The 13,124-nt window shown below is 42.0% G+C and overlaps 1 protein-coding gene across 1 annotated transcript in view; it reads left to right on the top strand.

Annotated features, from left to right (window-relative positions):
• LOC310680055 (uncharacterized protein) overlaps positions 1–13,124 on the top strand; it is a gene marked incomplete at its 3' end in the record, with an annotated part of 113,015 nt that overhangs the window by 27,442 nt on the left and 72,449 nt on the right. The window contains exon 2 of the mRNA XM_083446225.1: positions 13,020–13,097. Within this exon, the coding sequence (XP_083302351.1) occupies positions 13,059–13,097 (39 nt within the window). The 5' untranslated portion in view covers positions 13,020–13,058. The remainder of the gene's footprint in view (positions 1–13,019; positions 13,098–13,124) is intronic.

Here is a 13,124-nt window from a genome sequence, read left to right as displayed (position 1 = left end):
TACAACAGGCCAAGCCTGTGTCATGTATGGGACAGCTGCATCCAACCAAGTCAGACCATCTAGAAAAGCATTCCATAGTGACTGGAAGCTTTAGACAATAATTTTCCACTCTACCTGGAGATGTGATGGTTTGAACCTTCTATGTGTAAAGTAGGTGCTCCACCATTGAGCTACAACCTTTCCCAAACTATGAACTCTCTCTGTATGCTTCAGAGCATATCCCAGAATCCTCTGGAAGGATCCATAGTAGACATACATGTTTCCCAACAGATGGGTTGAGAAAGTGTTCCTGAATGTAGAAAGTTTGAAAACCACTGCCTCAAATCTACCATGCAGGACAGGTATTTGTTTCCCTCCCCCTAAAATTATGAAAAAATATGCTAACATAGTGTATTTAGGGAACTTTAACAAATGATAAGTGGGCAGAGGAGTTAAAAATAAGCAAGCTTTCTACTATAACATAATAAGCAGCAATGCAATGAATTTGTCATCATGCAAACTCTGAAACTTAAGGACATAATTATTTCTCCTTGTCTTCCTAATAAGTGGTAGGCATGGATAAATTCCCTTCTGAGTGTGCACTTAATCAGGGCAGCCGTAATTGCTGCTTTACAGTAGAAAATGCAGGAAACTCGAATACCATATATTTCTGTGAAAAGACATCATTCTGATTTCCACTAACTAAATAAATAGTGGAACGAGGATAAAGCACTCATCCATCTACCCAAATTCACTGTAGCTCATGACTCCTTTGAGTGCTTTTGAATGGTTTTGTTCAGTTTCCCCTTAGAAAAAAAACAAACTCCTGTAATAAAATTACTGGGTATAAAAAGACATGAGAAAAACATTAGGTTTCAGGCAAACAGAATGCTTAAAGCGTTGCTTGCAAGGAATATGAAGTTGGGGGGGAGTGTGACTCCTTGATCATGAAGACAGCTGCATCAAAGTATTGAGCTCCACTTTTCAAAGTATTGAGCTCCACTGCAGTTTTCCTGCAGTGTACAAAGTGATATTACAAAATATAGATAATACCCAAGTGATGAACAGATCAGGCTATTTCCAGACTGTGTTTATTTCACATGTGTTCTTTCATAAATCCAAAATGAACAATTTCTGCATCCCCCCCCAAACCCCCCAGTACAGTGGTACCTCGCAAGACGAATGCCTCGCAAGATGAAAAACTCGCAAGACGAATTTCCCTATGGGCTTGCTTCGCAAGACGAAAACGTCTTGCGCCTTTTTCTTAAAACCGTCAATGCATTCCTATGGGAAACCGTCAATGCATTTCCTATGGGAAACTGTGCTTCGCACAACGAAAAATTCACAAGACAAAAAAACTCGCAGAACGAATTAATTTCGTCTTGCGAGGCACCACTGTATCAGTAGTTTTCTTTCTCTTAAACTAATGTTTATTTATTTGCCTCTTAACATATTGCTCAAATTTCTGACCTCCTCTCAGATCCAACCAGCCTCCACTGTGCCTCATTCCAAAAGGAAGCATGAACCCTGGGAGATTGGGGTGGCACAATTTATTATGCTTCCCCATTGCACTGAGTTTCCTTTGCAATGAAATGAATGGGGTGGAATAAAGGAATGGCAATGTACTTTCCATAATTACATGGAATCATGGATCACTGCTTCCCCTTCATGTGATCACTGCCTTGCTGTGGCGAAGGGGCTTGAATAACTCGGAGAAAATATGAACTATGCCGTGCAGGGCCACCCAAGATGGACAGGTCATAGTGGAGAGTTTTGACCAAACGTGATCCACCTGGAGCAGGAACCGGCAAGCCACTCCAGGATCCCTGCCAAGAAAACTCCATGGACAAAGACAACAGGCATAATTACATAAGTTACATAATTTCACCATCGTGGGCAGGGAGACAAATAACATAGGTTTGGGGGAGAAGATGAACTAGGGGAAGAAAGATAAGCTCCCTGGTGAGAGGGTTTACTTTTTTGTGTATGGGAAAAATGGATTGTATTGGGGGGAGGTCTTTTGTATTCATTTTTATCTTTGTGTTTGTTCTTCTGCCTCTCTACTTTCCTTTTTTAAATATTATTTAGGTTTTCCTTTTTCTTTAGATGACTTTGGCTTTTATTGTATGCTGTGTTGAAAATTTTCAATAAAATTATTTACAAATGAGAACTACACCATAAAATTCAGAGAAATGCGTTGCTTTGGAAGGTGCAAATTAGGCGGGTTTCTCTTTAAGTGCAATCAAATTTCTCCCCCATTCCTAGTTGCAAACAGGACTCAGTGGCTCGATGCAGTCTAAGTCCCACATTCCTTCCTACACATAACCTTCATATCTCTGTATCTGCACATCCATGAAAAATTAAAATAGAAGTGGAGCCCTTCAGAAACATACAACAACTTTCATTTCTGGCCCACCTTCCAGACGGTGCAATATTTGTAGTGGAGATGAGCTCCATGAGACATCTTCAAGGCTTTGTTTGTGCAAAGCATCACTGTGTCATCGTTTCTTCACAGAATTTAGCCCATCTGGACGTACTGCTGTCATGCTTCCAGTCAAGTGATTTCCCCCTCCTCCTTTCCCTGAAACCAGGATAATATGAACAGACATCTGTGCCAACTTTGAAAACAAACAAGCATATGTTCCATCCCAAACAAGGATGCATGGAAGCATTCAAATGTACAAATGCTTCATTTATGGCTGAATGAAAGATTCAAATCAAGAAACTAATAATAACAATAATGTAGCACATGGATAGCTCCTGGAACAAACTGGATGCATTTGGAGTCAAAACCTGAACATCTTCCTTCCTGCAGAGAAGCAGGAAGTACAAACAGTGTTCCAGGATACCTTTGAATGTTACTGGAGTCCTTCATAGAGAATAGTAGCAGTGGCAAACAAGATTCCCTGCAACTGAGGTCACCACCTCTTCTTCTCTTGCAGTCTGCATCCGGCAAGGCATGCATGGAGTGTGGGAAGAATTCTCAGAAAGACTTCCAACTCAAGCAGCTCAGCGGTGAAACTCGACACACTTTACATGGAACGAGTTGTGTAACCCTTTTGGAGCATGCCTCAGAGTCCTTTGCTAATGTGCTGTGGTTCTGTGCCAGACATGCAAGGATTCCTTGTCAGCAGTAGCAGGCAGAGGGGTGGAGTGAGGCTGCTCACTTGACCTCTGGCCATTTGGATCGCTGCTGCTTACGGGGAGGCAGAGGGGAGCAGGTGAGGGAGGTGTGGGTCAAATGCACCAGCGGCCAAAATGAGTGGCTTCACCCCACTGCGCCATCCACTCCTCCTTGTCAGATTCACTGCTCTTGATAATAGGAAATTTGAAAACCATGCCACTTTAACAATTGGCGCTCCGACTTGCTTTTTCCCTTCTCTCCCCTCCTGGTTCCTTATTGATTTTGTGCTGTCTTTTAAATTGTAAACCTGAGGGATTATCTTGTAGACCACTTTGTCTTTTTGATAAGGAGTGGAATAAAATGTTTTATATTAAACCACTGATATGCCCTAATGAATGAAACCACACTGAACCACCCCACATATGCCATTATCATGGAATAAATGAATGGTCATTTAAATGTTTGTTCCCAATTATCCCCACACTAAATATAAGCACCTGGATGAAGATTTATCTGCTTGTATTATATTATATCTGCTGATGAACTTGCTCCAAGCACCAAGGACTAAAGTGACCCAGGGTCAGTTTCATGATATACACAGTAATATTTTACTTTTCAATTTAGTTTTCAGCATGCACAAAATGATAGGAGGACTGAATTTAAGAAATATGCTTCTTTGTATTTGGGGATTCGTAGCCTTAATTTGCTAATATTTGGACAGCTGGTAGGCTATTCAGGGAGATATTTGCAAACTGTGAAGCTACAATGTTATTTAGCACCATTAATGATTTATATGAAATTTCACAGATTTGGCTACTTGTTACTTATTAACTCATTAGATGATAAAACAATGGTTCCTTAATTGGGTTTAAAATTGCAAACCTTGGACAGCTGATGAAACATTCCCTCATAAGTGGGGGGGGGGAAGCAATCACAGAAATATAAATAGGCACGGTTTGAGGAACAGAGGGTTGTAAATTCATTGTGCAGTGATTTGAAAAAATATATAGATAGATATGTGCTATAATCATCCAGTGCCTTCTTAGTGCAAATAACAATTCTGAATCACTATGATACATAGCATGATGCCTATACATGCATGCAAAGCTTTCCATCTGGATATGGGTGGTGTGGTTGAATTTTTCCTAGACAGCATGAAATGCTAGTTTACCAGTGACTTAGTTGTGTGTGTGTGTGTGTGTGTGTGTGTGTGTATAGAGAGGTGAGCTCCTTGGGGTTCTGCTGCAGGAAAGGATGCTTTGGATAATTCTAAGCATTACATCTTGCACACACACATCTGCACACACAAAAATCACATCACACCAAACCCAAGTCATCTAACAGTAGCCCCACTTTAACAAGTTAAAGCTATTATACATTTCCTCTTATTTTCTTAATACAGCACTAACATGTTGCTGTTACTATCTATAATGCTTTTAGAAAGGAGTTTTTCTCTAATCTTCCAGTGTGACAAGGAAAAAGGATGGGAATATGTAAATAGGCAGAAAGGGAACGATCTATTCATGCAATTGCTACATTTTTATCCACCTTATCTTTGCAAACCCCATGTATGAGATTTCCAATTTCAAGTGCTTTCTTGTTCAGGACCAGTTGCTGGCAGCCATAAGTAGGAGATAGCTTACGGACTCATGTCATGCTTGCAGGCTTCCCATAGGCATCTGGTTGTCCACTGTGAGAACAAAATGCTGGACCAAAGATGACTTGGAGTGATCCAGCAAGGTTCTGATGTTCTTATGGCCAAGGGGTGGAACTATAGCAGTGGGGTGGGATGGGGTGGGGTGGGGTGGGTATGAACAATGTTCTCCAGCTTCACCTCTACCAGGCACACCGACTTGGGTAGGAGATAACAGAGCTGATGTCAAGCATGATGCCACAATATCATGACGTATCTGAGTGTTGCATACAACATCATGATGCCTGGACATTGGACACAGCATTGCTGCACACAAGATGTGGGTGTATTGCGGGAGTTTGGCTTTCATGACTGGCAATGCTGGTGGCTCCTCCTCCTCCTGCCTCCACCAAAAGGAAAAGGATGTGAAAGGGTAAATGGATAAGGTCAATAAAGGTAATAAAGGTCACCTGGCTTGAGAGCAGTACATGTGAAAAGGATCTAGGAGTCTTGGTTGACCACAAACTTGACATGAGCCAACAGTGTAAAGCAGCAGTTAAAAAAGCCAATGCAATTCTGGGCTGCATCAATAGGAGTATAGCATCTAGATCAAGGGAAGTAATAGTGCCACTGTATTCTGCTCTGGTCAGACCTCACCTGGAGTACTGTGTCCAGTTCTGGGCACCACAGTTCAAACTGGACAAACTGGAACGTGTCCAGAGGAGGGCAACCAAAATGGTCAAAGGCCTGGAAATGATGCCTTATGAGGAACGGCTAAGGGAACTGGGCATGTTTAGCCTGGAGAAGAGGAGGTTAAGGGGTGATATGATAGCCATGTTCAAATATATAAAAGGATGTCACATAGAGGAGGGAGAAAGGTTGTTTTCTGCTGCTCCAGAGAAGCGGACACGGAGCAATGGATCCAAACTACAAGAAAGAAGATTCCACCTAAACATTAGGAAGAACTTCCTAACAGTAAGAGCTGTTCGACAGTGGAATTTGCTGCCAAGGAGTGTGGTGGAGTCTCCTTCTTTGGAGGTCTTTAAGCAGAGGCTTGACAACCATATGTCAGGAGTGCTCTGATGGTGTTTCCTGCTTGGCAGGGGGTTGGACTCGATGGCCCTTGTGGTCTCTTCCAACTCTATGATTCTATGATTCTAGATCATCTCAAAGCAACAGTAACAATAGTAACCTCTCTTTAAAGCAGCAGTAACACATTGCTTAAGTTTACATGCATGTTGCATATTGTCTTTTAAAGTAATAATAACATATTGTTTCTAATAGTAAGCCAAATTTATTTTACAAGAAATACCTGCAAGTAAACTTGTTATGTTTTGCTTATAAAAGGCTTTAATAAAGCTTGACATCCTTGTTGAGCACGAAACTCCAGTTTGTTTTGTCCCATGCCTACAGCCAGTCACTGTATTTGGGGAAAAAGAGTAAGAGGTAAATAGAAGTGTCTTAAAATAAATGGTGGTAGGGGAGCAGAAAATGATAAAGAAACCATGTATTTGGTTTAGTTGAAGGTTTAAAGTGGTGGCAAAATTAGTTGGGTCAGAAAGCACCAGGGCCACAGGTTCTCGATAAAGTCCAGGCACTAATGGGATAGAAACTCCCTGTTGTCCCACCAGAGCCTCCTCAGGCTGCTCTGCACTTATGTGCAAGCCATCCATCAGAATCCCTAATTCTTTTGCTTCTCAGTTTCTCAGACATCCCACTCGAGCACGGCATATGTTTCCTCTGTACAGTTCCTCTCTTTTCATGCATATTTTTAGCATTTGTGCAACATGCTCTCAAGTACAGCAAGTGGCTGTGTGTGTGTGGCTGGGTATGTCTTTCATGTGATGCTGCCAGTATTAAATACTCCCTAATTTCTACCCTGCCAAGAAATAAAACTTGGCACACCTGAAACGTGCAGCTGGCCACCGTGTTTCTTTGACTTACCTTTTCAATCCACTTCTTCAATTCTGCCTTGTGCTTTCTCGTCTATTTTTTAAAATTATGTCTGCTGGAGACATCCGTGTGGTGGACTAGGGAGTGTGCCATTTAAGAAGATGCTGGATAGTTAGATTTTTTTTTTTTTAATAAAAAAGAAGATACTGCGTGGATTCCCAGGCAAAAGAAAAGCACCAGAAGCTAAATATGTCCCTCCAAGCCTCTGTATCTGACCCACAGGACTCTTCCCACACCATATACTTTCCACAGTCAACTCTGTCTCCCTCACCAGCCTGTTTTGCACCCTCCATGAGATGTTTTGCCTTGCTGAAATGTGTCCTTGAACTTGGATAATATTTTTGGTTGCTTGGATGGAGGAAAGAGAGGTATGCATCTAGAAACTAACCCATTGCACAAAGGTAAACATTGTGTTTGTTGCTCTGTCCATTTTTGCATGTGGCCCCTGGAGTGTTGCCTAGCAACAGATGTTTCACTTGGGGTGAAGAAGGATCCTTCACCCTGCTGTTAGGGATGCCCTCTTCTAAGTTTAAAGGACTAGGTTGACAGATATTGCTAGTGGAATATTTCTTTCTGATCTGGTCCGTGTGTTGGGGTGTGTGGGGAGTTAGGAGAGGCATAATACCTCTTGTGTGGGCCATGCCATGCTCCTTCTGGGGTAACTTGTCCACCTTTGGACACCACCCTGCCCTCAGCTCTCACCTGTGGCTCCTAGAAGCTGTTAGCATTCAGCAGCAGAGACACTGGTAACAGCTTTGAGTGACCGGCTAAACCAGGTGAAGGTAGTCAATCTGTAACAAACCCTCCTGAGTTAGGGCATTCCCCTGCATGCAAAAACAGGAGACAAGACTAAGAGTGGGTCCCACGGTCAAGAAAGCGGTTCCTGCATGTGCTGAAGAAGGAAGCGAGACGCAGATGGGGCTCATCAACCTGGGAAGGTAGCCTATCTAGGAGGTGGAAAACTCTGGTCCTAAACCTCCACTGCCTCATGGAATGTCTTCAGGAGAAGAAAAGGCCTTGGAGTAAACCCTACACAATTCTGGAGTGGAGTCTCTAAGACAGTTGTATGGCACCTTGTACACCTCCTTCTGACAATTCCTGCAGCCAAGTTGTTGCCAAATCTATTGTTCTGCTTTCCTTTGGACCACATTGGGGGGCGGGGATGTCTTGTCATCTGGGCAGCCCAGGACCTCCATATATACTGCCCAGGCTTCCACCTTGGGGAGGTCACTTTGTTGCCACTAACACAGTGGTTTGACTTCACCCCTGGAGGCGCACGCCATTGTCTCTTGAGACATGGGTGCCAGTAAGGTCCTTGTGTAGAAATAAATTCTTCAATGCAAGAAGAATAAGTTCTAAAGCTTTACTTGCAGAAATTCGGTTATGAAAACAATAAATCTGTTACATTTGTCTTCGTCTTACAAAGTCTCTGTACACTGATCCCAGCGTGATGACTTCAAAAACCTTTACAGAAGAAAATATAGCTATCCAGATAAAATACCAGCTCCATGGAAGCATAGAATCATAGAATTTTTGAGTTGAAATGGACCCCAAGGGTGACCTGGTCCAACCCCTTGCAATTCAGAAATCTAAGCTAAAGCATCCACGACAGATGGCTGTCCAACCTCCGCTTAAAAACTTCCACAGAAAGAGAGTCCACAGCCTCCGGAGGGAAACCAATACCAATAATGTATTAAATGTATTTAAAATACTAATAATGTATTTAAACATTATTTACAGTAACTTGGATACAATGCATTTAAAATATACCACATTTTATGTAATATTAAACATAATTTCATCATAGCATGAGAGAATCTCAGGATGAGCCAATTTGTTCAAATGTGAGATGTATTCTATTAGGGGATCCAAGGTCCCTTTTCTAGGATGCAACACACATCCCATTTCATCGCTAAAGTCCCACACGTAGTAGCTAACCTCATTCACAATAGTATTCAAAAATGATCATGGTGATGATTATATAATATCTAGGACATGCTTAAACATCTTTTCAGCAGGGAAGAAAACCCTGCTTCCTACATAAAAAAGAACCATTGTATGTTGACTCTTAATGTTTCAGATAACATGAGAGCTATAACAGATCACAGTGGAAGAGAGCAAAACTGAAATGCATCTCCATGAAACACACATAATAAAAATGTTAGTAAGCAAAATAAGGTCTAAAATAAAAGGAAAAATAATGTGATACTAAACTGTAATGGTTCTAGGTGTTGCTCGTGCGTAAGCAGGTGCCTATCTCGCCGGCTGGGTGCAAACATCTGGCTGGGTTGCCAAAGTGAACCTTTTCTGTCCGGACAGCCACTCACCCGTGGCTGACTCAATCGCTGGCAGAATCCGTCAGTGGGCGTTTCTTAAACTTCTTCCAGCAAAGAAGTTCTTTGACTTCCAGCAAAGAAGTTCTTTGACGTAGTCTGCGCCTACCCTCTCTGCGCGGAAGCCTTCTGCGCAGGGGGGGGGGGCATGGGCAATGGAGGACCCCTACTCTCCCCGCTGGTCCCAGGCAAGGAGTCACGAGACCGCCTCGCCACTTCCCCCAGCTGCCCCCCTTCTCCCCTGGAGCTACGCTGATTCTCTTCCCCAGAAGATGGGCTGCTCCTCCCGATCCCTGGACGCTCTCTGTAATCCCTCTGGCTTTCGCTCTCCCCCTCCAGTACTGATGGCAGTTCCCTGACATAAACCATCCTTCCTTTGCAGCAGCCGCAGCTTCTAGTTTGGAAAATTATATATATATGATATTAAACAAAACTATTACCAAATGTTTGTTATGTCTCATCCCTATAAATGTGTTTGCGTATATTGCTGGTATCATTCTAGTTTTTCCTATTTAAAAAAATATATTCTTCCTTCATATGATCTCAGCTCTTCAAAATCCCCCATGTTGTAAACCCAGTTTCTGGATGCTATGAGAGCCACAAAACTGCTGCCATTGTGCGTCCCTTTCTCATTTCTTGCTGGTAATGAATGACTAAGCATAGTGTTATCTAGGGATAGGTGAATCTGTCGATTTCAATTTCTCTCAGTTATTCATTTCCCCCCAATATTTCCTCTCAACTTTTATTGTCCGTGTCTGCTACCTTCAAGGTTAGATTACTGCAATGTGTTATATGTAGGGCAGCCTCTAGAGTTGGTTCAACTGAAGCAGAATTTGGCGACCACTGGGGCAAGGTGGGTTGGGCATATTACACTGATCCCGGCAGGCAATTAGTTTCCATACTCAATTCAAAGTGCTGGTTTGGACCTATAAAGCCTTAGACAGCTCAGGACTGCAATACCTCAAGGACCGCCTCTCCCCATAAGAAATGACTTGGACCCTGCGATCATCATCTGAGGCCCTCCTTTGTATGACATCTCCTTGAGAAGTCAGTGGCCTTTTCTGTGGTAGCTGTCTGTTTGGGGAATGCTCTCCCCAGAGAGGCTCGCCTGGCAGCTTCATTATATACCTTCAGGAGCCAGGCAAAAATGTTTTTCTTTTAACCAGGCCTTTGACTGATCCTGTGTCCTTTTAAATGTTTGTGGGAGGAGGGTTATTGGGTTGTTTCTGTTCTTTTTTTTTTATGTATTTTGTGTTATCATATTGTATTTTTATGTTGTGGACCACCTTGTAGTCTTTGGATGAAAGGCAGTATACAAATTTCAACAACAACAACAACAACAATAATAAGAATAAGTAGTAGTAGTCGTCGTCGTCTTATTACACATTTGATGTTATTACATGGTCCATTTCTTCAACACAGTTCTCTAGGAGGGAATAATACAGAGGGCAAGCATGTTGCATCATGCTTGGTGTGATACTAGATATTTTGTCCTCTCTTGTGACTGTTGCTGGCTGAAATTACCGTATTTTTCGCTCTATAACACGCACCTGACCATAACACGCACGTAGTTTTTAGAGGAGGAAAACAAGAAAAAAAAAATATTCTAAACGAAACAGTGGATGTATGATTTTTGTGGTTCATGCTGTGGCCACAGACATGTGATCTGACGGTGAGTTTGGGGTAGCCCAATGCAAAAATCCTGAGGATCCATGTGGATCCATGCTTTGCAACCATGTTTTTGCACCACTGCAGCCCCAGGCAACAGTGGGTGCGTAATTTTTTTGGTGCAAGATGTAGCCATGGACATGCTATGTGATCTGATGGTGAATTTGGGGTGACCCAGTGCAAAAATCCTGAGGATCCATGTGGAGCCATGCTTTGTAACCACGTTTTAAGTGGGGAGGGAAGGAAAAGCACTCAAGGGACAAGGAGCATGCGTGGGGTGTGTGGAGAAGGATGCTGCTAATAATGCAGAAGAGGGGTATAAGGGGAGAAGGCTCCTCTCCTCTCCCGCTTTGCTCCTTTAAAACAAGCAGGCTCTGCTTCTCTCCCTCCTCCCCGGCTTAGAGAGCTGAAAAGCTTTGCTGCTATTTAGCGAGCTGAGTGGGGAGGATAGAGGGACAGAGAGCACGGTTTAAAGCAGCCAACCAGACAGGAGCCGCTTACACCTGTGTAAACGGCTCCTCTCCCGCTTTGCTGTTTCAAAGCAAGCCACGGAGGAGGGAAGGAAGGGGAACCATTGATCCTCTGCTCACGACTGCAGCAGATCCCCCCCCCCCGCCACCCGTAGGCATTTGCTCCATAACACGCACAGACATTTCCCCTTACTTTCTAGGAGGAAAAAAGTGAGTGTTATGGTGCAAAAAATATGGTACTCTTTACATGGCAAAATTAATTTCCTGCAACATCTATTTTCTCTCTTTTGTTTCATTTGGTAGGGTTTTCACATCTGCTGCATCTCTTCAACAAGCTGGTGAAACAACCTTCCATGGCCTTGTTATATAACTATCAAAAGTTACTATTTTTGGAATTACATTTGTCCACAACATTTGCTGCAGAGGGCAAAATTATGTGTTTTTATTATTTCATGCAGTTTATTTATACTCCTGCCAAGTGCCTTGGTATCTTTTTGCATATACTATCTTAATCTAGCCTATAAGCAATGAAGAATCTTCTGCTAGGCAAGTTTCAGCACAGAGGTTTTAGCATTTCGATAACATGCCTTTAATAGATAATGTGTTGGCTTGTTATAAATGTTACTTTGAAGTTCTACATATTCCAGTTATTCTTACTGAAATTTGAGCAGGCTTCTTTTAATGAAGTATTATGGAATCTAGATATTAAACATGAACTAGTGGTAATTTTGGAAGCAAAACTGAGAGCGAGAGAGAAAAAAGCAAAGGTAGCCTTATAAATGGTAGAAATTGAGTATTCAGCAAATATTGTTTCAGTGTATTGTTTACCATTTATGAGAGCTGGGCCTTGTGCAGTATATCTTGCATATTAGTAGAGTAAAGGTCAAGCAATTTTCATTTTGCAAGGAATTTTGTAGATAAGCAGGGTTCCTAATGGTTTCCAAGAAGGTCATTTAATAATTGGGCTGTCTTTGAGACTTATCTTGCAAACCTCAAGGAGGGGAGGAGGCGGTGGTTAATTTCTGAAGTGAGATGCCAGGGTTCCAAGCAACCTTTAAGCCACATCCTCTGACTTGCCACACCTGACCCGAATCTCAGGTGTCTGTATAGGTGCCCAGGCTTATTTGTGAAAAGCAAAAGACATTCCCATTCAGAGGCATTCCCAGTCTAACCTGCCTCACAGGGTTGTTGAGGATACAATGAAAAGGGAATACTGTACATGCCACCTTGAGATCATTAGGGGAATGGTGGGATACAAATATGATAAATTAAAATCTCAAGGCTAATGTGGCATGCCCCTCCCCAAATAACCTAGTTAAGACTTCAAGAGGGGGAGCTTGCATGTGGTAGGAAAGTAAGTAATTCTATGTATAATCAGGAACCATTGACTTAAGAGCCCCAGTATCTTTGTAGAAAGAGCTGTCTAATTTTTTTCTTATTAGCATACCACCACACGTTAACAATTTCTGGAGCACCCTTTACATAAAAGACACCTGCTGCAAAGGGGGAAAAATAATGAAAATAACGACAGCATATCCCCTAATTATAAAATGAGAAGTCTTTCTCGTAGGAAGTAATTAATGCTGGTTAATTATCTGATGAGGCTTACTCAGATTTTAGGTGTTCTAAAAGAAAAGAGAAAAACAACAAATCACCTCTAAAGCTAACAAGATCACTGCCTTATTAAAAATGCATTCATTACTGAATTTTAATGGTAACATTTGTCATGTGAAAACTTCCTGTTCTGACTCGTCCTCAAAACTAGAGCTATTAATATGAATAATGCCTATTCAAATTACTTTTAAATATTTAAAACACTCTACTGTTTAAGCCCTTGCCATATTTTATTTCTTTGCAAGGCACAGGTATTGTAGCTGTAAAAGGTGAAAAATCAGTGGATGAAGTCAAGTATTAAGAGAGTTCCTGAAGTAACACAGGTAATTCAAAGTTCACAATTCCATTAT

The sequence above is a fragment of the Podarcis tiliguerta genome, assembly GCF_965153285.1.
Source record: "Podarcis tiliguerta genome assembly, chromosome: 1".
NCBI lineage: Eukaryota > Metazoa > Chordata > Lepidosauria > Squamata > Lacertidae > Podarcis > Podarcis tiliguerta.
Note: the sequence above shows the minus strand (reverse complement) of the source record. Positions and strands in the feature narration are given on the sequence as shown.